This window comes from Pteropus alecto, unplaced genomic scaffold, assembly GCF_000325575.1.
Source record: "Pteropus alecto unplaced genomic scaffold, ASM32557v1 scaffold67, whole genome shotgun sequence".
In the NCBI taxonomy this organism is placed as follows: domain Eukaryota; kingdom Metazoa; phylum Chordata; class Mammalia; order Chiroptera; family Pteropodidae; genus Pteropus; species Pteropus alecto.
Window position 1 is genome coordinate 7,717,296 of NW_006441061.1, and position 23,059 is coordinate 7,740,354.

The 23,059-nt window shown below is 60.5% G+C and overlaps 1 protein-coding gene across 1 annotated transcript; it reads right to left on the reverse strand.

Annotated features, from left to right (window-relative positions):
• On the reverse strand, positions 1-21,627 carry OLFM1 (olfactomedin 1). Its single transcript, XM_006918091.2, has 5 exons — positions 21,476-21,627; positions 16,388-16,543; positions 14,376-14,595; positions 7,960-8,066; positions 1-905 (listed from the first exon to the last, which is right to left on the reverse strand). Exons 1-5 carry the CDS (start codon positions 21,524-21,526, stop codon positions 231-233), a joined length of 1,209 nt encoding a protein of 402 aa, XP_006918153.1. The 5' UTR covers positions 21,527-21,627; the 3' UTR covers positions 1-230.
• Between the last annotated feature and the right edge of the window lie 1,432 nt (positions 21,628-23,059).

A 23,059-nucleotide genomic window follows, 5' to 3' on the forward strand; every position in this document is an offset into this window, starting at 1 on the left:
GCCCTGGGCTGCAGTTCCAGCTGCAAAGACGGGTTTCTTCCCAAATCCGCCGGCCTCCGGCCCGAGCCGGAGAGACTCGGGGGTCACGGCCTCAGCGACCCCGGGCCCCACGATGCTGATGAGTTTCACGCTTGGTAGGACTACTGTCGTCGGTATTCGTTCCGGCAGCTGCTTCCCGGGAAGGCCCACGTGGGGGACGACCCGGCCGCTCGGCCTCCGGGCGGGGGCCCCTACAACTCGTCGGACCGGATGACGTGGAAGAGGGTGACATTGTAGAGGATCTGGTGGCCGTTGTTCCAGGCGTACAGGGCGCGGTCCCTGGGGTTGTAGTCCAGCATGGAGATGTGGGAGTACTTGTTCTGGAAGGGGATGTCGATGTACTCGTAGGTGGAGGCGTTGGTCTGGTAGGCGTAGTGCACCTTGGTGCCCCCCGAGTAGCCGTTGGTGACGTACAGGGTCCCGCAGATGATGAAGGCCTCGCCCGCGCTGCGCTTGGGGTAGCTTGTGTTCCAACTCTGCAGCACCTGCAACGACACGGGGTCCAGCTTGCTGATCACGATGTTGCCGGCGTTCTGGTTGGTGGCGTAGACGGCCCACAGCCCGTTCTCGTCTGCCATGAGGTCGATGTCCGAGTGGCCGCCCCAGGCGTAGTGGTACATGTTGTTGTAGCCGGCGTAGTCCAGGCTGCGCGTCTTGAGGATGGTCTCTGTCTTCAGGTCGAACCGGATGACGATGTGGCTCTGGAACTTGTTGAAGTAGATGGAGCCGTTGTACACCACCTGCCCCGTGCCGGACCAGGGGTGCGGCAGGCGGTGTGACGTGAAGTTGTCCGTGCTCATGAAGTCGCTCATGGACTTGTACTCGCGGACGAAGCGGTTGTTGTGGTAGCCGTCCATGTACCAGACCTGCAGGGAGAGCGGAGCGTCAGCGGGCGATCTGGGGGACCGCAGAGAGCGATGGGGACGGCACGTCCTTCCCCGAACCCTCGGGGCACCCTGCTCCCCCCAGGGAGAGAGGCCGGGGCGGGGGTGTGGGGATGGGCAGCCGGGGCGCGCTGGCCTCCTGTGGGCCTGGGCCGCGGCCGCTCTGCAGTCCACGTGAGCCCCCCGTTGGGGTGCCTGCGGGCCGTGGGGACACGGGCACGTCTGTCGTTCACAGCCCTCCCCCAGCTAAGGACGCGCAGTAGGTGTTCACACCTGTTTGGGGATGAAAAGGTCCCCATCAATGCACAAAACCCCAGGCCAGCAAGACGGCGTTGAAGAGGGCGCAGCTGCCTGGGCCCCGGATGAGGACACAGCACCGGAAGCTCTCGTTTCCGTGTGACCCACTGTCAAGGTCGCCGGAGAGGGCAGCCTCCCTATCCAGCGGGCACCGTGCCTGTCGCACCACGCGGTCCGAGCGGCTGCACGGAATCAGCCCGTCTGCCGGGCAGAATGCCGTTAGGCTGGCATTCGGGACGCTGTGAGTGTCATCGCTCTTTGTCACACCCGGGGGGCGGGGAAGGGGGAGGGGGAAGTGCCTCTCCGAGAAGAAGGGACTTCTCGAAGGCACTGATTATGGAAATCGACCGAGACGCACTCAGCAGCGGCCAGCGTTTGGGTGACGGCGGGAGAGAGTTCGATTTGTTCCTTAAATGCCAGTTGACTCAAAACTGTCTAGACTTTGTACAGAATGCTTTAGTCATTTTCAACCAATACGGGCGCAAACTGGGAAGCGAGGCGGTGAATCGGGGGACAGCCAGGCCCACGCTGCTTGCTCCGCCCGCCCGTCACTGTTACCGTCACTGTCACTGTCAGGGCCCTGCTGCCGGCCGGGGGTGGGGGCTGGGGACTGAGGACAAAGCGGCTCTGACGCAGCACTGTACGTGCGTTAGGAGATTTTAAAAATCGTAACCTTGTTCCCAAGACGTCCATTCAGATATGCTTTTTGTTTTTAACGAGATTTAGAAAAACAAAAAACTGGGTCGCATTCGAGGCTTTGAGTATGTTTAGCCCCAGCGGTCCAGCGCTGTGGTCACGGGTCAGAACGGGGCGTGTGCAGACCCCCGCCTGCCGCCGTCCCCCGGCCACAAAGCCCCAGCCTGGCCCTCGTGCCCGACATGGCCACCTCCTGGGACGGGGAGCTCACTGCTTCTTGCACACTCAGCTCACATGGCCCCGCCCCCGACCCCTCCTCGCCTGACCCCCCCATCGCATCCCCGAGATGCTCTTCAATGTGTGGAAACCTCCGCCTCCCCTCGACTGGGTCTCTGCCAGTGGGGCTGGGTCTGGGGTGCCTCTGTGCCCCCAGGGTCCAGCATGTCCTTTCTGTGGGCAGAAACGGGTGGACTCGCCATCAAACTACCAAGGGTTTTTAAACTGCCTTTTTCTCCTGTAAATCGGCAAATTGGACACAGGGCACGACGCTGCTGGAAAATGCAACGGGGAGGGGAATGGAAAATTAGCACAGGACTAAACATTCAACAACCAGCTTGTGGCCTTGGGGCTCTCAGTCACCTAGGAGAAGCCGCCCTGAGCAGCAGAGAGGCACGGAGTTGGCACCCAAGGGACCTGTGAGGAGGCCACCGTGGGCTCCCGTCCTTCGGGTGTGCCCTCGAATCTCCGTACCCAAAAGCCTTTCTTCCTCCCCTCCCGCCCAAGTCCCAAGCTCAGGTGGAACCTGTCACCCCCAGGACTCCTTCCGGCCATCTGGCCTCCCCCACAGAACCGCTGGGGCTGAGGTCCTAGCGGCCTGGACCCCACGGTCGTCACCCTGCCGCATCCAAGGGCCCCAGGAGCTTTCCCACGGAACAACGACAGCCCGCCGCTGGGCTGAGCCAGGCTTTCGTGCTTGGTTAAGGCTTCCAGGTGGTTCTAAGGGCGGGCAAGGCCGGATGCTCTGGCCGGGAGCTGGAGCCGCTCACCACGGACTTGACCATCCCCGCTCGGCCCTTCGCAGGCGTCCCTGACCTTTTCACGTCGCCCGTGGAGCTTAAAAAGCCCCATGTCTGGGTTCTAGCCCCGCCGTCCTCACTTAATCGGTTTGAGTTGTGGCTTTGGCACCAAGACTTTTTAAATCTGCTCACAGATTATAATGTGCCAGCCGAGCTGGAAACCACCCCTGTAGCTTCGTAGTGAACACATGGAGCCAGACCCTCTCCCGGCGTCCCCCGCCCCCAGGGCCCAGCTCAGGGCCCAGCTCAGGGCCCAGCCCCACACACCAATGCAGTGTGTTCTGAGTTCCTGTCTGCAGCCAACGTCCAAGGCCAATGTTCCCGCAGGGCTGGCCAATGTTCCCGCAGGGCTGAGCCGCACCGGCCCCTACAGACGTCTGGGGGTCCAGCTCCTGGCTGGAGGCCAGCCCGAGCTGGGGCCGAGCCTGGGGGCAGCGTTTCTCAGCCTGGGCATTTGCACATTGGGCACTGCAGCCAGCTGGGGTCCCGTGCAGCCTCTGATGCTCTGTCCCCAGGGAGGAGCCCCAAAGAAGCGCCGGCTTCCAGGGCGATTGGGCATGCGTGCTTCCAGAAGACCGACGATTCTTTTCATCGACACCCCGGGTCACCTGGGGAGCGGCCGGGAGAGAACCGGGGTGTCTCTCTCAGAGGAGGGAAGGGACTGGGCAAAGCTGTGGCCGCGGCGTGTGTCCCTCTGCGGCCAGCGGGAGTCCGGCCACCTCACTTCATTTACACCGATACAGCTGACAGGGGCCGCCCCGGCCACCCCGCACACTGTGAGCTAAAACCCATTTTATAAAAGCCACTGTGGCCACAACCACAACTGTTCACGGAGAGCCCACGTACCCTGGACACGCACCACACGCTCGGTCACCAGCACGCCTTGGTGGGGGCTCATTACTCCACCCGTTAGCCTCTGACCATGGCCCTGAGCACAGAGGAGCAAGTGGTCTGAGGGTCTGAGAGGTCTGCCCACATTGACACCATCCAGTGGGACTCAACAGCCCTCCGCCAGCTCCCAGGACGGGCGGGGTGGCAGGACAGCTGGCCCAGGACGAGGCTGGGATTCGTCTCGACAGCCTGCACGGCACTCTGTGAATAAGCCGTCCCTCTCTGGTCCAGCTGAAGGAAGGGCGAGGGGCCACATCCCTTGGGGTCCTGGGCGAGACGGCCCCTGCTCCCAACTGCAGCCCCAGCCCACCCTGCACCCAGGCTGATGGGGGCTGGGGCGGCCTCCCCATGGGGCCCGTCCTCTTAGAAAGTCCGGCTATAACCCTCTGTTCCTGGGCACTGCCTGCCCTCGGGGGCTGGCCCCAGTCCCTGCCCCAACCCCGTCCCCATCCACAAAGCTCCCTGTGCCAGAGAATAGAAGATACAACCGGCTGCCATTTCTCTGGTGAGTGACGAGGCCAGCAAGCTCACACACCCGCCGCCCAGCGCCGTGTCCCCGTCACACACCGGGGCTCCCGCTTCTCGGTTCCACGTGGCCAGTGTCACGAGAATGGTCCCTACCGTCTCCATCTGCCTTTCAGTGCAGAGACCGATCTCGCCTAGGGCAGGGCGACGGGCGTCTGGCGTTGAGCTGGCACCGCCAGCCAGACGCACGGACGTGGCCGGGGGCGGCAGTGGGAGCGGACGCCACTCGGGGACCAGCCGAGCAGCCCGGCTGCCTGCGCTCTCCCCCTTGGCCTGTCGGGCATCTGTCCATGTCCTCCCGATGGGACCGCTGTCACTAGGAGCCTGGGCTGTACGGGGAGACGCGGGAAGGGGAGCTGCCCGCTGGACGGGGGGAGACAGGCGTGCCTGGGGAGGGCGGCTGAAGGGAGCAGGGTGCGGCCGGTGGCCCCAGATCGGCCCCGCAGAGAAACAGTCCGCGGGGTTCGTGTGTATCGGAACTAAAACGAGATGAGCTCGCAGACGGACAGTGTCCCAGTGACGATACGCCGGTCCGCGGGGTTCGTGTGTATCGGAACTAAAATGAGCGGAGCTCTCATTCGCTCGCAGACGGACAGTGTCCCAGTGACGATACGCCCCTCTGAACATGGACTTCCCGGGGGGGCGAGGGGTGGCCGGTCCCCTTGCTACTGTCTGCTGTGAGTGGGCTGGGGCTCCCGCGGCAGACGCAGACCCACAGAAGGGAAGTGGACAATGGACTCCAGAGGGTCCGCAGTCAGAGCTGCGTGCCTCAGTGTCGGGGAACACGGTCCCTGAGGAGCGGGCCTGGAAGGGGACAGGGGCGAGGGCCTGGTGTCAGGGCAGGGGCTTCTGCAGCCCTGGGGCCAACAGCAATACGTGAGCGGGTCACCAACTAGAGGAGGCAGCTCCTGGGCCTGGGGGAGCCAGGCAGGAGCCCCGCCCAGTGCCGGGCACACGGCTCCGGCTCAGTAAGCGAGTTGAGGAAGGGCGGGTACAGAGGCCGGCCCCACTGACCCGTTCTCATGGGCCAGCGCGGGACTGCCGCCTGCCAGCTCTTCTGCAGGCCCCTCGACTTAGATGGGCCCCACTGGGCCACAGCCTTTGCCCGCCCTCCCTGGAGGCCTGCAGCTGGAGCCGGCATTGATTTTATTTATTTCTGGAGTACGTGTGCGTGATCAAAACGGGATGGGAGAACAGAAAAGATCAAACAAAACAAAACAGGCTTTTCCAGGTCTATGGCAGGACCAGGGGACGTGTCACCTAGCAGGCTGGGAGTTGGAGGTCACCGTACTGAGCTCAGGGCTCGGAGTGGCCTGAGCCAGGCTTGGAGTGGGGCTGCCAAGTGGCCGAAGCGCTCTGAGCAGGCCCCCAGCATGCCCTGCCGGCTGAGCCCTCTCCTCCCTTCCCCGGGCCATCAGCCCCCCGAGAGGCCCTCCTCCCCTCGCGCACTCTGTCCGTCACCCGGGCCTCCTTTCCTGGAGGGCGATCAAGTCATCGAGTCGAAAATGGACGTCTAATTATCAAAAGCATCCATCACCACCTCGACAGCCCTGAGAGTCCACGCCCTCGCCATCCGGGGCAGGGCAAACGGCGGGCTTCCGGGAGCCCCGATGCCCGTGTCCGAGCCGAGGTAAACGACTAGCCCTCTCTGAGACCAAGGGAGCCAGGAGCAAACTGGGCCGAGGGTCCCGTTATTAGTGTCAGATGCGGCGGAACCATCGGACGCGGGGCCTGGCTCTGTGCACCGGGGTCATGGTTCCAGCTCGTGGACCCCACCGGGTCTGCGTGGGCTTGTGCAGTGTGGCAGCATGGTGGGCAGACTGCAGGCCAGCGGTGGGGACAGGGCCACTGGGGGGACGCGGCTTGACACGCCAATGTCCGCTCTACACATTTGTTAATAAAACCCCTGGCGAGCCTTTCCGAGGCCCCGGGGAAGTCACGTGACCCTTGTGGACCTGGGTTTTCTCATCAGCTCAGTGGAGATGACAGCAGTCTCCAAGCTGGAGGGTCCCTGGGGGACCGAACCAGGACAGGCACCCGTGTGGATGCGTTGGGGGCCTCGCCACTTTCTCTCACATTCACGGAGCCACTACAAACACCACGCGCTTCGCCAGTGCCTGGCCGCAGGACCTGACCCCTACACCACCATCATGGCCCGATTCATTGCCATACTGCTGTCACCAACATCTTTGGCAAGAGCACGTTCCTAACCAAGAGCGGGACACAGATGGGGTTTTCCAGGCGGGATGTGGAATGTGTGAGTGCCAGCTAGTCGTCACGGTGTGGAAAACACAGCAAAAACAGCCTCTCTCCAAATGCCCACCCTAATCGTACCCCAGATGTGCAGAATGCTGCCAGCCCTTCCAGAACTCTCCACCGGCAAACTCCGGGCGAGCGTCTAGGAAGACGCTGCTCCCCCCAATCGGGGGCGTGATGGGGTGGCCCCTCCCCATGGACGCTGTGGATAAAGAGGAACACAGAGGCTCCTGGAAGCCCCTGAGTCCTCGTCCCTGTGCTCCCCAGGAAAAGGGAGCCGGAAGTGCCATGCCATCTCGCGTTTAAATGCAGGAGGTCACGTCTCAGGCCGCCTTCTAAGTGGTGGGGTGGGGAGCTTGGGGGAGAGGGTCTGGGACTCATGCAGTTCCAGAAAAATCCTGCAGAGGAGGCTCAGAAGGTCTCAATTTTTCACCCCTTTCTCACCCCGGCTCCAGAAACGGGTTGAGGCTTTTTAAAGGGTTATTTTCTAAACGTCCTGCAGTGCTCTGAAGGACAGAGGGCTGACAAGAAATGCCCCAGACTGCTGGACTGCTCACTCTGGGTGACAGCTGTCAGGCTGGGGACCCCAAGGGACAGCGAAGCCCAAGCAGCTTCTCTCATCCACCAGGAACCTGGGGCAGAATCTTCCCTTGGTAGAGGCTCCAAAATGATGCTGTCACAACATGCAGTGACTGAGCGGGCCAAGCGTCCCCCACTCAGCCTGCCACCCCTCGTCTCCCCACTTCAAAGGCTCAAACAACGGGACCCGGGCCCGAATGGGGACAAGCGTGGTGCTCGTTTCTCTCTCTTTTTGTGATTAACCGGGGGCTAGTGGGGGTGGGGGATGGGGAAGTCTAGGAGAAAGAACATGGCCTCTTTCCTAAATCAAAAAGAAACACGAGTATTCCATCAGCCATGAAAGGAATGGCAAATGAAATACAAATGAGATGTCATTAAAACAAGAAAGGCCTAATGGCTTCTCCTGCTGCAGCAGAGGCGGCAGGCGGGGATGTCTGAGAGGTTTCAGGCTCTGAGTGCCCGCCTGGCCCCAGGAGGGCGGGCAGGGGTCCGCTGCTCTGTCACTGGCCACCACCATCCTCATGGCCGTCTGTGGTCTGTGTCTCTGCTTGGCATAGTGGCCTCGGCAAGGGAGGACTAGCCCCCGGGGGGCACCAGGCCCGCTCAGTCCCTGGGGCAGGTGCACCCATCAGTCCCTGGGGCAGGTGCACGTACGTGGGCCCTCTGGAGAGCCAGACCTGTGGGGGCGGAGACGGTGGGGGACGGAGATGGTGGGGGGCGGTAGGGCGGACCCTTCTCCACAAGACCGCGAGCCGGGCCATATGAGGGGCACTTACCCTGTTATCACCTTCTGGGGCCAGGGGGTCCGTCATCCAGGACCCGAACCTCGAGCCGGAGGTCTTGATGGTCACGGGGTCACTTATGCCCGTCAGCTTGCCACAGGCTGGAAGAGAGCCACAGCGCAGAGACTGAGTGCCTGGGCCAACCCGAGGGCCCGCTGGGCGAGGGTGCAGGGTGCCCTCTGTCCATCGGTCTGGGAGGCCTGCTGAGCAGCAGCGAAGGCCCCAGCCCCAAATGGGGAGCAACGGAGACCAGGCAGCCGGGGGAGGGGCACCGCCCTCGGGGTCTCCCTCCCTCCCTCCCTCCCTCCCCACGGGGCTGACGGTGGTGCCAGAGCAGCGCCTCTGGCCGGGGGATGGCATCCTGCAAGACTTGGTTTTTCCCCGTGGAAAACGGGGCCAGCACTGCCCGGGCCCCGAAGGCAGCTAGAGAGAAAGCCCTGAGGCCCCCCACAGCTTTGGCCATGGTCAGGCTCAAGGCAGGACGCTGTCTCCCTCCCTCCCTCCCTCCCCACGGGGCTGACGGTGGTGCCAGAGCAGCGCCTCTGGCCGGGGGATGGCATCCTGCAAGACTTGGTTTTTCCCCGTGGAAAACGGGGCCAGCACTGCCCGGGCCCCGAAGGCAGCTAGAGAGAAAGCCCTGAGGCCCCCCACAGCTTTGGCCATGGTCAGGCTCAAGGCAGGACGCTGTGCCGCTCAGATCCGCTCATCGGGCCCAAGGACAGTGCACTTCCCTGCAAAGAGCGGCCCCCTCTGCACCCTCTGGTCAGTGAGCAGGCCCCCACACCGCCCCCCCCCACAGCCATGAGCCTTCCCCAAGGGTGGGAGGGTCTCCTGCCCGGAGGGCCCTGGAGGCCGGAGAGCTGGGCTCTGACAGACTGGGGAGCATCAGGATGGACGAGACACTGTGTGTGACCATCGCGGATGGAGGCTGCAGGCCGGGTGGGCGTGCTCAGGGCCAGGCTGGCACACAGGCACGGCCGAAGCTGGAACCCAGCATCCTCGACTCAGCCTCTGCCCCTCCCACAGCCCATGGGCCTCACACCTGGGCCCAGGGAGGCAGCCGCACCTGCAAAGCCCACTTTTCCCGCCCACCACCCACCGCCCACTCGTACGAATGGCCGCGGAAGTCCCGCACGGTAACCAGCCGAATGCCAGCCAGGCCCCGGGCCGCAGGAGCAGGCCACCCTCTCCAGTGGGAGGGGCGGCTTCCCCGTGGGAACACGTGCCCTCTGTACTGTCCTCCCTTCCCGCAGGCCAGGCCTGCATGTCATTTCCAGGCCCGCACGGCACCGCTCAACTGCCACCAACTCAGCACATGTGCACAGCAGCCTACAAAGTTCAGAGAGGGCCGGGTGCCTCCGGGAGACTGTCGGCTTAGCCCAGGGACCTCGGCTTAGCCGGGACAGCCTGCAACATGCAGGCTGGCCGGGGGAGGCGTGGCCCAGCCCACCTCTGCACGCTTGGGGTGCCTCCCTCCCAGAACTTCCAGTGGGGTGAGTCTGTCTACTGGCAGCGTCACACAAGACTGGGAGGGTGGGCCCTCCAGACCCCTTGCCCAGAGCCAGGTGCCACCTGGCGGAACCTGCTCTGGGTGACTTGGCAGCTTGGGGCGGGAGTAAGAGCCGCCGGCTGCAATCAGAAGGAAGGCTGGCTCTGCACCCAAACCCCACGGAGGTGCGCCGCTCCGCTCCGAGCTCCCGGAGCCCTGCCCCCTGGCCCAGATTCGGAAAAGAAACGCCACGACTATTTTTACTCGCCTCCTTCTTCCCCGAATTTCTGGCCCTGTTCTGCCTTCAGGAGGTGTTAACGGGCCTTCCCACATGAACACTGCCCCCTCACAGCCCCAGGCCGCCGTCCGGCTGAACACCAGAGCACGTGTGCTCAGCCCTGTCCACCCCTCCCGCATCCGTGTGAGGGGAGATGGGGCAGAAAGGGGGCTGGAGGTCACGTCCAAGGTTAACCTGCGTTCACAGCCACTAGAAGCAAGAAGAAAGTGGGTGGGTTTTGGAAATCTCATGGAGGGGGGTTCCTGGGCCAATTTTTCACCCTCTTGGGGGGTGGGGGTGGGGCTCCCTGAGGGAGGGTATGGGAGAGGCGAGGCCCAGGCTGGTCCCTCTGTACTCTCTTTGTTCCTACTGGCCCTGGCGGGGGGTGGGGGATGGGGGCTCTGGGCTGCCCCCCAGGATGGCAGACCCCCTGAACTGGGTGGGACTTGGGTGACACAGGGGTCATATCTCACCATCAGCAGCCCCTCTGGCCCTTCCCCGCTGCCCGGAGGCCAGCACCCACTAAGATGGCACTGAGCCCCCGTGAATTTCCCGAGGAAGTGGACAGCGGAGGGAGAAGCCCAAGAAGCCGTCGCCCCCACGGCATCAGGGGTCAAAAGCCTGCTGGATTTCCTCCCACAGCGCTTTGTGGGTTCCGGCCACTTCTCACTGTGATGTCCACTCACCGAAGCCCTGTCCCAAGCCCAGTCTGCTGGACGACCAGACACTCTGAAGGGCCGAGATGGCAGGCCAGCACCCCGACTCGGCTCAGGTGCCTGGCCACGAGCCCAGGTTGCCTGCCTTCGCTCGAGCCCTTCCCCCCCGGAATGCCACCCGCCTCCCACCTGTCACCCGTGGCTTGGCCCAAACTGATGCCTCTTCCGGAGACCTCTCCCTTCTGAACCCCACCCCCTTGTCCTCGCTGGCCGCAGAGAAGGGGAGCTGGCGGCAGTCCAGGTCTGACCTGCAGCAGCACCAGCCCCGCCCTGCAGGGCAAGGTCTCCCGGGCTTGGGGCCAAGCGCCACTGTCTCCCAGCCCCTGGCCGAGCCTTCGAGCCACGAATTAGAATGGGCAGAGAAGGGTCCAGCGGCTGGCTGCAGGCTCCGCGCTCCCGGCCCGGGGTCTGGAGTCGCGGAGCTATGTTTGGTTCTCCATCCAGACTGGTTCTGCCAAGACCTTGGGAACTGACAGGACCTAAGAATGCCCCATGGCAGAGCCAGGCGGTGCGGCCTTGGCACATTCGGATCACGAAAGTGTCCCTCTCTCGTCACGAGTGCTCGGGGTGCACGCGTGGGGCTGGAGGAGAGAGGAGAGGACAAGAGGCCGGGAAGCAGCCCCAAGCAGGCGCATCTCGCAGGGGCTGCGCTCCAGCCGGAAGGGTCCGGCCGCCCCAAGAGGCCAGGAGGGAGGGCGCCTGGCAAAGCGGGAAGCTTGGACAGAGCTGTGGTCCTGCGGACGGGGTCACCTGTCTCTCGCTATTCCTTGAAGGAGGTTCCTTCTGAATGACAGCCAGGATGGTCACCAAGGTACAGGGACAGGTCCGGGCGGACATGCCCACCAAGGACTTCGGGCCAGAGGCCGGGCTGAGGGGGCTGGCTGCCCCGCAGCAGGGAGACTGGGCCCCGGGACCACCCCCCGGCCTCCAGGGCCACTTCCCCTGTCCCGGTTTTTACCCCTTAAAAACCGGGGAGAAAGTTGCCGGAAGGTATCAGAGGTCTAGAAGAGTATCAAATTCAAGTTCGCAGCTGGGCCGTCAGGAGAAAAATACAGTCCCACGGAGAGAGGGATTTTAAAATGGAAACAGAAAACCAATGAGATCCGCTTTTTTCTACGTCTAGTCTGAGATCAGGAGTCGCCAGCAGCACCAGCTCGAAGAGAAGCTGTAACACAGAGAGGCCTGACTAAGGCACCTCTGGGGGACCACAGGGGGGCCCTCGTGTCACACACAAAGGTGACAGAGAGCTGTGCGCACCGCGGCCACCGAGACGCTACGTCGTGCGCAGCCCCGCCCGCACAGGGCAGCTGTCGGCACACCTGGCTCCACGGCCGAGGGCCCCCTGCCCCGTGCTGGTCCGCAGCCTCAGCTCAGAAGCAGGCTGCTACGGCGGCACCTGTCAGCAAGGCTAAAATAAAGACCAAACTAAGAAGCCACGGGCAGTAACTGGGTCCTTAAGTTACTGAGCTTGAATGAAAACCTAGAGAAAGGGAGAAGCGGCAGCCGCTAAACCTGTCAGCCTGTTGCCTGTCATCCATCATCTGTCATCCACCCATCCATCATCCATCATCTGTCATCCACCCATCCATCATCCATCATCTGTCTATAATCTATCATCTACCTGTGTGTCTATTATCTATCATCTATCGACTCATCTACCTACCTACCTACCATCTCTACCATCTATCTGTCATCCTTCCATCTATCCATCCATCCACTTACCTACCTATTCTACCACCACTACTCTGCCTGGCACAGTGAGGAGCCCATGACGTGAATGACATCTGTGAGCTCACACAGGGACCCCAGGCAAAGGGACTCCTATGCCTTCATTTTACAGACAAAGAGGCAGCTACCAGGCCTTGAGGCGGGCAGCACCTTGAGAGAGCCACGCGGCTATGGAGCGGGGGTGGCACTGACTGCGTCACGTCACGGCTCCCCGGCTGTGGCTCCCATCTCTTGATTCATCCGAATCAACCGGGCGCTGGTTGCATGCGGGTCTGGGGTCCCACCTGCACGCTCTGACTCAGTGGCCGGCCCACATGGCAAGGTCTTGTGAAGCAATGATTACCGGCGGAGGTGACAAGGAGATCGCGGCCTCTGAGGGCCTGGTCATCGTCTCATTTCTCCCCATCCACCCTGCGGCAGCCCGATGACAACCGTGGGACAGGCCCCACGACCCTGAGCCACGAGGTAAATCCATCCAGCTTCGAAGCACAGGCTGGGCACAGACGGGAAGGCTGCCCGTCCTGGGGGCGGGGCCGCCCTTGGAAAGACCCTTAGCTTCTCACCCTTTGTGGCTTTTTGCTCTGAATTTCTATTTTCCTCCTTGATCTCTGAATTGGAAGATGTGGGGGTTTAATCTGGTTTCTCCCTGGTCTACACGGCCCGTGCACCAGAGAGGAAAATCACTGCTCGTGGACGATAAATAACAAAGCCCCCCACCTAGGATTCTTCAGAGGCCGAGAGATCTCCCCCGCTCCCCTGTAGGAAGGCTTGGGGGGTCGGGAGAGAGACTGGGGATGGGGAGCCCGGGGTCATTCTGGCCAGAAACTCAGACTGTGCCCAGCAGAAATGATCACGTAGCCCCGTCGTCATTAATGACGCTCTCACACATCGTACCGACTCCGGGAACGTGGAGATGGAAAGGGCTGGTGGAGGCCGTCCGGCCCTGACCCCCTGGGACCGTCCCAGGTCACCCAGCTCCTGGCACTCCAGGACTTGGGCGCCACGAAGCCCATCCCTGAAAACACGCGGCAGCCCCTCTGTCACGTGACCCGGCTAGAGTGCGCGCATTAAAACGCGCTCACCCTCGAAGCCCCGACGTGTGTCTGTCTTCTGTCCAGGACCGGGGAACTTGAAAGCGTGTGCCTTTGCGGGGTGCCTGGAACGGCACCGAAGACCGTCGAGGCACGGGAACCCCTTGAACCCAAGGCTGCCGACTCCGCTCCTTGCCCTGTGCATGTTCTCTCTCCCTCCCTCCGACAGCAGCATTGGGGTCTCAAGAGCATCTGTTCTTTGGGGGTGTTTTAAGTTTATAAGGAGGCATTTGGCGTGCCCATGCGTGGGGGTCAGCGGGATGAAAAGGGACCAAGTGAGAGCATCGGATCAAACCCAAAGGGACGCTTCTCCGTAAAGCAGAAGGACCCCGAGTTACCCGAAAAAGTGCCCGCTACGAATGTGGTTTTAAAACGGTGGCGAGAAGGGCCAGCTGGTGTCTGTCAGGAAATCCTAAGACTGGAACTGGGATCGAACACGTGCTCCTTAAAGGTGAACTCAGACACGAACGTGTCAGGTCTGTCACAGCAGTTAGCGGGAAGGTCATAAGGCAAGCGGCGTTTGAGCACGAATAATTAAGGGATGCCGCCCGCACGGAGGGTCCTCTGAGGAAACAGGGATGGAGCGAGGAGCAGGGGGGCTCAGGGGTTCCGGCTTTCCCAGGCTGCTTTGCGGGGGCTGGGGGGGCTCCTTCATGCCTGCGAGCCAGCTCTGGCGCTGCGGGTGTGTGACAGGTGTGATACACTCAAACCACGTGCGGTGCAGTGTCTGGGCAGCTTCCTCGTTCTCACCCCGGAGGGAACCCCAGATGCACACCTCCGGCCCTCAGCCATCGCGTCGTTAGCGCTCACCCCAACACACGCACGCACGCACGCACGCACGCATACACCTTCTGCAGCGGGCTTGCAACATCTGACATCCCCCTATTTTCGTCCAGACGTGCGACTCGGAGGGGTCTGTGAGCTGGCCTCTGCGTGGGGTGGGACAAGCCCTCACCTGGATGCAGCCTGCATTCCTCTCTCTCTCTGTCTCGGGGTGGCCCTACCCAGCGGCCCTAATCCAGCCGTGGCCACCGGAAGCCAGGCAGGCGCTGTCCACGTCAGCACCGGTCCCTGAGCCTGCCCGCGAGCCCCGCGGGGTGCCGGCCTACCTAGCTTTTGCATGCACGCACGGAGCCTCTCCTCGAGACTGGACACTCTGCTCTGCAGTTCATCGTAGTCATAGGCTCCAATCTCCTCCTGCAGTTCGTTAAGCACTGACGTCAGATTCTGGACCTCCTCCTTAAACTGCAAAACCAATTTGGCATCGGCCTTGTACTCTTCCAACACAGGTATCAAAGGCCTAAGTTCATCCATTTTCGCTTTTATTGCCTGCAAGGTTAAAATAAGCTAGGTTCAGTGCGATGCGTGCAAAAACGTGTCACATCCTGCCTTGGCCTGGCCCCTCCCTAGGTGACGGGAACTGTGCCTTCCTGCCTTAGGCAGAGCTCTGCTTATCATCCGGTCCAAAAAAGGTACAAGAGTATATTAAACAGTCTTCAGAAACACCATCGTATTTGGGAAAGGTCTTTATTGTCAGTTAGAATGCAACATCTTAAGGTTACATGCTTGAAGTCACATACACAAAGTTTCTTTCTTTTTTTTTTTTTTCTTTTTCAAAAAATGCATTGACAAGGGTTCAAAGTATTCATGAAATGCATCTACAGTCGCATGCAAAAGAGGATCCTGGTTGTCTGCAAGGTTCCTTAGGGAAATGGTGCTAAGTGTTGGAAAGTAAAAGTAAAAATGCAGGGAGCAAAAAGCTGTCTGGCCCTCTGACATGGTTACATGGGAATGCATTGCTTCTTCGGTCACTGCAGCATTGAAAAAACGCTTTTAAGTTAGCCCTGCAAGCAAGAAAACGAAATACCGTTGAGGAGCTACCTCACTAGCCTGCCTTAGACAGACAGCCATTAAGAGACAGATATTTTCATGGTCACGTAAGAAAAACGTCACACTTCGGGGCTAGAGTCAGCCCAGACGAACGGCTTTGACAGTTAGCTAGTTAGTTAGTTGCGCAGGCCCCCGCACACCGATTCCTGCGCATGTGTGAATGGGACGAAAGCAGGGCAGAAGGCGGGACGGCTTTTCTTCCCCGAGGGACACAGGGACCCCGGTCTGGGACCCGGGAGAGAGGTGGCCGTGGGGATGGAGCCTGCCTGCAGAGACGCGCTGGCTCGGGTCACAGAAGACACCCTCGTCTTCGAGGGACTGACTCTGCCCTGAGAAGGGAGCCCTGGCCTTTCAAAGAGAGGCATAGACTCTTTCGGGTCAGGCGGGTCAAAACGTCTTTCCAGAACCATCCCTGATGACGCATCAGAAGCGAGGACAATGTGTCCACCTGCCTCCAACCAGAGCGATGGCTCATTTCTCCCCCATAGGACCAGGCCTGCTGTTATTTTATTTATAATATAGATTTCTAACTTCATTAGCTTGCCATCTCGTCTCTATAATGTACCGCTTTGAAAAGCGGACTCGTCCTCGCTTCATGCAGGGCGCACATCAAAGGGAAGCATTAGCATCAGAGGGACAGGGAGGCAGGGCGTCAGCAATTTCTCGTGATGTGACCCATTCGTTTACATCTGGGCCGCATTCCTAATTAACATGCATGTATACCTTAATTAAGGTGCAGATGAGTTCTCGATTTAGTCGTTTTGAAGCTGTGTCAACTCTAAGCATATATATACATATTCATACATATGTATATATAATTTTAGGCCAAACAAACCCCGGCTTCATCGTCCAGTGACCCAGAGAAAAGAACTTACGGCGCCGGGAGAAAGGGGGTGGCGTCTCTTTCTTCCCTGCGTCATGACTAAATCAGGTCAGATGTGAAAAGAGGCCCCGAGCGGTCCCTGCTCAGAATCGGCCCTAATCAACGAAGCTAATCCTCGGCTAATGTGGAATGATGGGCACCCATCCTGTCGCCTCCCAGCTGATCTGTGACTTGGCTGGGGAAGCTCCGGACTCCCGGCCTTGGGGACAAACGGGATCTGAAGGCCACCGCCTAAGCTTCCCCTGGGAGGTGTCTTTCACCACACCGAGGAGAGGGGAGGCCGCCCGCTTCCCGCAGGGCCCCCCCCAGGGCCCCGCCGTTCCCGCAGGGGGAGGAGGGCACGCGTACCTTGAACTGCCTGGCCAGGTGTTGCTTGTGACTCTCCTCCACCTGCTTGAACTTGGACTCCAGCCCTTTCATCTGGTTCTCCATCTTCTCCACGTACTGCAAGTCCCTCTGAGTCCGCCGGTCCAGGACCTCGATGGACTGGGACATGTTCTGCACCTGTCCAAAAGGCAACAGGAAAACGGGTTCAGGGAAGGAGCTGCGGCAGGTGCCAGACGATCTCATCCGCTTCCTAATGCACCAGGAGAGGCCCGTGCATTATTTACGAGTTAATCGCCAGCATCATCGGAGACCAAGCGGTCTCCACGCACAGCAAATGGGTCCGGTAAACATCCCCTCTGCCTCCTCCCGCCCGTGTTCCTACAGCCAGAGACGCGAACCAGGTCCCCGCTGGCCACGGCGCCAGGCACGTGGCTTCGCGTGATTTTTTTCCTTTGTTTTTTATTTTTATTTTTTGGGGGGTGGGGATGGTTCCTAGTCTCTTCATTCTGCAGGATGAAACTGGTCAGGCAGACGAAGGTGAGCGGCACGGTGGGGCCTCCCCCACCCCCGGCACAGCCTCCTGGGTGTCTCTCGGAGAAGGCTGGTCGCCTACGTGCAAGACGAAGGCACAAGGGGCCTGCTCGCCCCGGCTCGGCAGCCAGCTCTCGTTCCTCCGTCCCCTACGCCATCCATCACACCCAGCGACATCACAGGGAGATGACTGCTCTGCAAACATGTACGCCCAGAACCTAGAGTCGGGAATCAATCACCCGGCGAATGAAGAATCGCTACGTTACGTCCTTACGGGCAGATCCGAATTGAGTCGAGCCTCAAGATGGAACTTTAATATTCAACAGGATTCCGGGGAGCTTAAAAGAAAAATAGCTTTCGTGCGGCCACCTGCCAGTGCTTTTTATTTTCAGGAAACTGGCTCGCGAGCCTGTGCGAGCGTGTTCGGGGTGGTGGGGAGGTGGCAGCGGTGCTCAGGCTTGCCGCAGTGGCGTTTGCTCAGAGTCTGATCCAGTCACGAGGGAGGACAGCGTGTCCATAACCGCCAATCTTCGCTCCTGAGATTCTGCTGAATTTGAAAACACTCGGGCTTTCAGGAACGACATCACGTGGGCGTGAGGCTTAGCTGTGCCTGGTCAGTGAAGACGAGACGGTCGTGTGGCTTCCACTTTGTACTGTGCGACCCCCCCCCCAATAAAATAAAATTAAATTAAATTAAAGAGAGAGACAACCGGCCTCTCTGCAGAAGAGGGACGGCCCTTGTTCTCCTCGGCGTGTAAAAAGGCCTGGAATTTCATGACTCGTCATTTGAAAGTGACATACACAAATGCTGTTGCAAGAATCGGGTTCGTGTGGCATAACGTGTGGGCGGCTTTGACTGTCTTTGTTTAGCCCTTTCATGGGAACCGAAATATATTTGCTCTGTTACCTGAGGTCTCCCTGTCCCCCTGCCTGTCTTATTCTGTCACTTTCAATAACTGCAGCATGTCTTTTGAGAAACGTTAGAACGTCTGTTTCCGTCATCCTTCAAGGCCCAGCCCAAAGGGCACCTCCTCCAGGGAGGCCTCCCTGATGAGCCAAGCCAGAAGGGGCTGCTTACGGCTCAGAAACATCACCTTGTCAGCACGATGCCTTCGCAGCGGTAGCCCACACACCTGTCTCGATCACCTTGTTGGCTGGGAAACTCGTGGAGGGAGGGGGACTGGGCCTTGCTCACCCCGTTACCCCAGCACAGGGTTCAGCACCTCATGCCCAGGAGCGCCCTCTGCAGCCCTGTGGCTGGGAGAAAGGGACATAAATGGTGCCCCCAGTCAAGACGCCCTCCCCCCAAGACCCCTGACGTGAAGGCGAAACCCCCGAGGCCGTCGGCCACGATCTGCTGAGCCCGCAAAGCGGCTCGAGTCTCGCCCCACTAACGGGGCTGCACACAGCACTGTGGCTTCTCATCCGCCAGAGGAGCGATGCTTTTAACGAGTGCAGAAATGTAAAGGCTACATTTTATATTTAGAAAACATACTTGAAAGACACCAAGCAACTCAGTTGCCTTACAAGACATGCGCCCTCTGCACCTACAGCTCTTCCCCTTCCCCACTCGATCCCCCACCACCCCGAAGTCCCTCCCTTCCTGGCCAATGGCAAAGTGGACGGACAACTGGGCCTGAAGATTCACCTGCTTCCCACTGTCTCACCCCCGAGAAGATCACCGGTCTGTACCCCCTTCTCTGAGCGCCTCCACTCTTACCCGTCAGGTGTGTCCCCGAAAAGCCACCCGACAAGTCAGCTCAAGGTCACACAGCTACCAAATGACACAGTCCCCCAAGCCTTGTGCACCTGGCCTCGAGGGAATAAGTAACTGCTAATGTTCACGAAACAGTTTCAATGTTCCAGGCACTGTGCTCAGCCTGTAGAGTTATTTTTCTCACCCTAGGAGCCGAACGCTATTTCTAGTCTCATTTTACACACAGGGAGACCAAGGCTCAGAGAAGCTGATGACTTGTCCGCCCTCACACAGAGAGAGGTCAGCCACCCTTCAGAGCCCGGCCTGGTTCCCAAGCCCACACTTTCAAAAGCCCAGCTACATACCATTTTTCAGAAGCCCGGCGGCTGAGCCCCCCACCCGCCTTTCGCTCCCCGAGGGTCTCCAACTGTCCTCAACCCTAGCCACAGGTCGGAACCGTGGGGGGAGCTTTGCTGTGCTAAGACCTCCCGCACCTCCAAGTACTCTGGGCCCCCCAAGAAAATCAAAGCCAGGCTCCACCTTTGGCGGCTCTGCAGGTGGATTGTTAACAGGAAGCCGCTGTGCAGAAATGCAACCGGACGATGCTCCCTGGCTCCTGCCCTTCCCAGCCCAGTCTGGGCCTCGCCCTGCCCCGGCCCCTTCCCGGCCCAGTCTGGGCCTCGCCCTGCCCCAGCCCCTCCCCGGCTCCTCCAGGAGGAGCAGGGAGAGGAGAGGAGAGAGGGAGGTCACATGACACGGAGGGAGGGAGGGGTGAACGCCCTGAGCCTGCACAACACAGAGCACACTGAGCGGAGAGGCTTCTGCCCTCTGAAGACTGAGTGCCCACCAGGGCATAAACACGCCTGTAAACGTTTAAGCAGAATGCTGTGTGTAAGTGGCAGAAAGGCCTGTTGTCCCCGGGGCTCCTTGAGCTTTCTGGAACCGAATTCTGCTTCCAGTCACCTCCCGGGAGCTGAAGGCCCTGGTCTCAGCGCCCGGATGCTGTCCCCAGGAGCCCCGGAGGCTCCCCCAAGCCCCACCTCCCTCCACTATGATTCTGAATAATTAAAGGCTCAATCGGGCTTTGGTCGAGTTTGGTGTTAATAGATGCCTGTTAAGTGCATTTTACTTCAACTCTTTTAAAAGACTCACTTGGGTGGCTGAAGAATGAAGGAGCTCTTTCCCCATGGGAGGCAGGACCTAGGAACCGGCGTCCCGGCCTCCCCCCAGGGACACAGGCCCCTCCCCAGGCCCGGTCCACTACTGGTGACCGGGCCAGTCTGGGAAGCTGAGTCCAGGAGGGACCTGCCTGGCCGAGGGTTTGTGGTCGAGCTGGGCTCGAACTGAACAATACTAACCCTGGCCCGGGGACACTGGCCTCCTCCAGCCTGGAGGGCAGCACCGATGGCCACCCTCCCCGCACACGGCCCCACCCCACACAGGCCTCCTCTTATCCCCCTCAGTGGTGGAAAGGCCACGGCTTCGCTGGTGTGTGTGTGTGAGGTGTGTGCATTTGTGTGCAGTGTGTGAGAGGTGTGTGCATTTGTGTGCAATGTGTGTGGTATGTGTGAATTTGTGTGTGTGAAATGTATGCATTTGTGCAGTGTGTGTATCTGTATGTGTGAGATGCAGGCATTTGTGCGCAGTGTGTGTATTTTTATGAGATGCAGGCATTTGTGTGCAGTGTGTGTATTTCTCTGTGTGTGAGGTGTGTGAATTTGTGTGCAGTGCGTGTACAGTGTGTGTACTTCTCCGTGTGAGGTGTAAACATTTGTGTGCAGTGTGTGTATGGTATGTGTGTATTTGTGTGTGAGATGCAGGCATTTGTGTGCAGTGTGTGTATGGTATGTGTATTTGTGTGTGTGAGTATACACATTTGTGTGCAGTGTGTTTGTGTGTGAGTATGCACATTTGTGTGCGGCGTGTGTACTTCTCCGTGTGTGAGGTGTGAGCATTTGTGTGCAGCACGTGTGTGCACGTGTGTTCCTGTGTGGGCGGTGAGTGTTGGGGGGGCCCTGCTCTCAGGAAGTGAACGGTCCCACACGAAGGCCCCCGATCCTCGGGGGACGGCGATGAGTGGCACAGAAGGCCACGCCCACTTCTCCTTCTTCCCTCAGTGAGTCCCAGGGATGCCGACAGGCGGGCGTCTGAGAATCGGGGCTCCTGGGGCACAAGGTGCCAGGAGGTGAGGTGGCGGTGCCCCCAGGCCAGGGGGCAGCTCGGACCCGGGGCGTGAGCAGTTGGCGTGGGGTGTCGGTTCTCTCCCGACCCAAACTTCCACTTCCTGAGATGGGGTGAAAATCTCACCACCTTCGCGCAGTTCTCGTGAGGTTTAAGTGAAATAATGGATAGAAACGTTTACGTGGACCGCCCGGTGCTGTCCCCAGGTGGGTAACAAAGGTGACGACTTAATCTGCTTTTGTGCCAGGAGCACAGCCACTGTGGGGAACGCGTGGCCTGGCCATGCGCCGGGTCCAGCCACTCGAAGGCAGGGAAAAGGTCCCCTCAGGTCAAATCCAAGAGGGAACCAGGCAGCTTGTGACGGTGCCCTCAGGACTACAGGTGACGAGCACCACTCGGAGAGATGACGGTAAAACCCCCTCTGGCTAGGCCCACGTGGCCCCTCAGTCGGGCGCAGTGACCAGGAAGGCCTGGTCATCCCCTGAGCCACCCCTGGGGAGAGTCCACCGACTCGTTCATTCGTTCATTCATTCGTTCCCAGGGGGACATGCCAGAGGAAAGTGAGGCCTTGCGGCTGGGACAGACCCCGCAGGCTAGCCCCGCCGTGGAGCTGGCGTGGGCGCCCACACTCACAAACGTGCACTCGCGCACGCGCACACACCCCCCACGCGCACACACCCCCCACACGCACACAGACTCACCTTCTCCAGGAGCTGCCTCAGCTGTCTCGTGCGGGCATCCCGCGAACACATGGTCTGCTGGGGGGCGACCACTGTGCAGATACACCTGCCCTCGCTGTCCTGGGCGGAGCTGTACACCTGCCAGCTCTCCTCAGGGTTGGTGGGCAACACCTGGAGTGGGGCAGCGGGGCGAGGGAGGGGGACGGAGAGAAAGTGAGGCCACGAGGTAGGCTCCAGGGACAACCCCCCAGGGAGACCGTCCGCGCCCAATCGCAGGAGGAAACGGTCTGAAGACGTGCTCGGACCACGATGAGCGGAGGGCCCCCGGGAACAAAGGGACCCCCAGGGCTGGAAGGGAGTCAGCCAGGTACGAGGACTCTTTAATTTTTTTTTTTTTTTTAAATTCAAGGAGTTTTTTAATTCTAGGGCTACTGGAGTTTTGGCATCTGACCAAATGGATCCTTTAGGTCGCAGGGAGGGGCGACCACAGGCCAGAAGCTGGAAGGGGAGGGTGGGGGGAGGCAGGCAGGAAGGCAAGTGCCGGCTGACTCAGAGTGGGCACGTAATCGAGAAATAAGATCTCCTCCCCAAGAGGCGAGCGGGGCGCCTGGCGCAGCCTCACTCAGCCGCTCCCTGCCGCTGCTAGATGAAGCACCCCGGTAATGGCTGTAATAGGCGGGCGGGATCCAGCAGCCCGCTAGCCCCGAGCCGCAGCCCCGAGCCATGGCCATCTTCCCGCCAGCCCCCCTCCCCCGCAGACTGCCCCAGAAAACGCTGGGCTTCCAACTCTGCGTGGGTGGCCACCCACGAGCCATTTGGTGGATGTCCCCAAGTTTCTGGTGACATGTCGTGCAAGGGTCACACCCAATCTCGGTCCCGAGGTGTGCCCAAGGGCCACTAAGAAACCAGAGCTGTGAATGGCTGGTGTCACCTTGCAGCCCAGCTCAGGTGGTCCTGACCACCAGGTACACAGGCGGAGGTCCCAAACACTGCCTGAGCACATCCCCTGCCCCCTCCTGTGTGTGCGTGGGGGGGTGGGGCGCCTGCAGCCTGCCCAGTCGCCTCGGGTCACCTCCCGCTATTTTTAGCGCAGGGATGGGGAGAAGTGGGGTGGGGAGGATGTAGAGTAGAGATGCACTGCCTTTCATTCATCTATTCATTTTCAACCCTGGCAGCTCAGGACAGAGGCAGGAACCAAGTCATTACAAGGAAACGCTGCATGCGATTCTCGAAACAGCAAGCGAGGCGGTAAGAGTCTGAGGGGGGTCACCCAGAGGGCGCCTCCCGGAGCTCTGCGCGCCGAACAGCAGAAAGAAAGCGAAGTGCAGCCTCGTGTCCTTCACCTCTCCTTTTAGCTGCCGGGGAGCCGAGCCTGGGGCGCGCCCCTTGCTCCGTGCGCTCTGCGCGTAGCTCACCGCGGTTCCGCTCAGCCTCTGCTCCAGGCGCTGGAGTCCGAGTCAGCCCTGCCCAGAAGCGGCCCTGGCCGCTCGCCCCCTCCCCCCAGGCCTTGAGAAGGGAGGCAGGGCGGGAGGGGTGCGCGGAGGGAGAGGGGGTGAGCTCCCCAGCGAGTGGCGCTCAGGCGCCGCGGCCGGCCCCTCTACACCC

What these genes read in the sequence shown, in the direction of transcription:
- OLFM1 (XM_006918091.2), bottom strand. Translation starts at nt 21,526, where the DNA reads ATGTGTTCGCGGGATGCCCGCACGAGACAGCTGAGGCAGCTCCTGGAG. An exon ending in TGAGGCAGCTCCTGGAGAAG is followed by an intron (nt 16,544 to 21,475) that starts GTGAGTCTGTGT and finishes CCTTTTGGACAG; the next exon opens with GTGCAGAACATGTCCCAGTC. An exon ending in TGCGTGCATGCAAAAGCTAG is followed by an intron (nt 8,067 to 14,375) that starts GTAGGCCGGCAC and finishes GCTCTCTTCCAG; the next exon opens with CCTGTGGCAAGCTGACGGGC.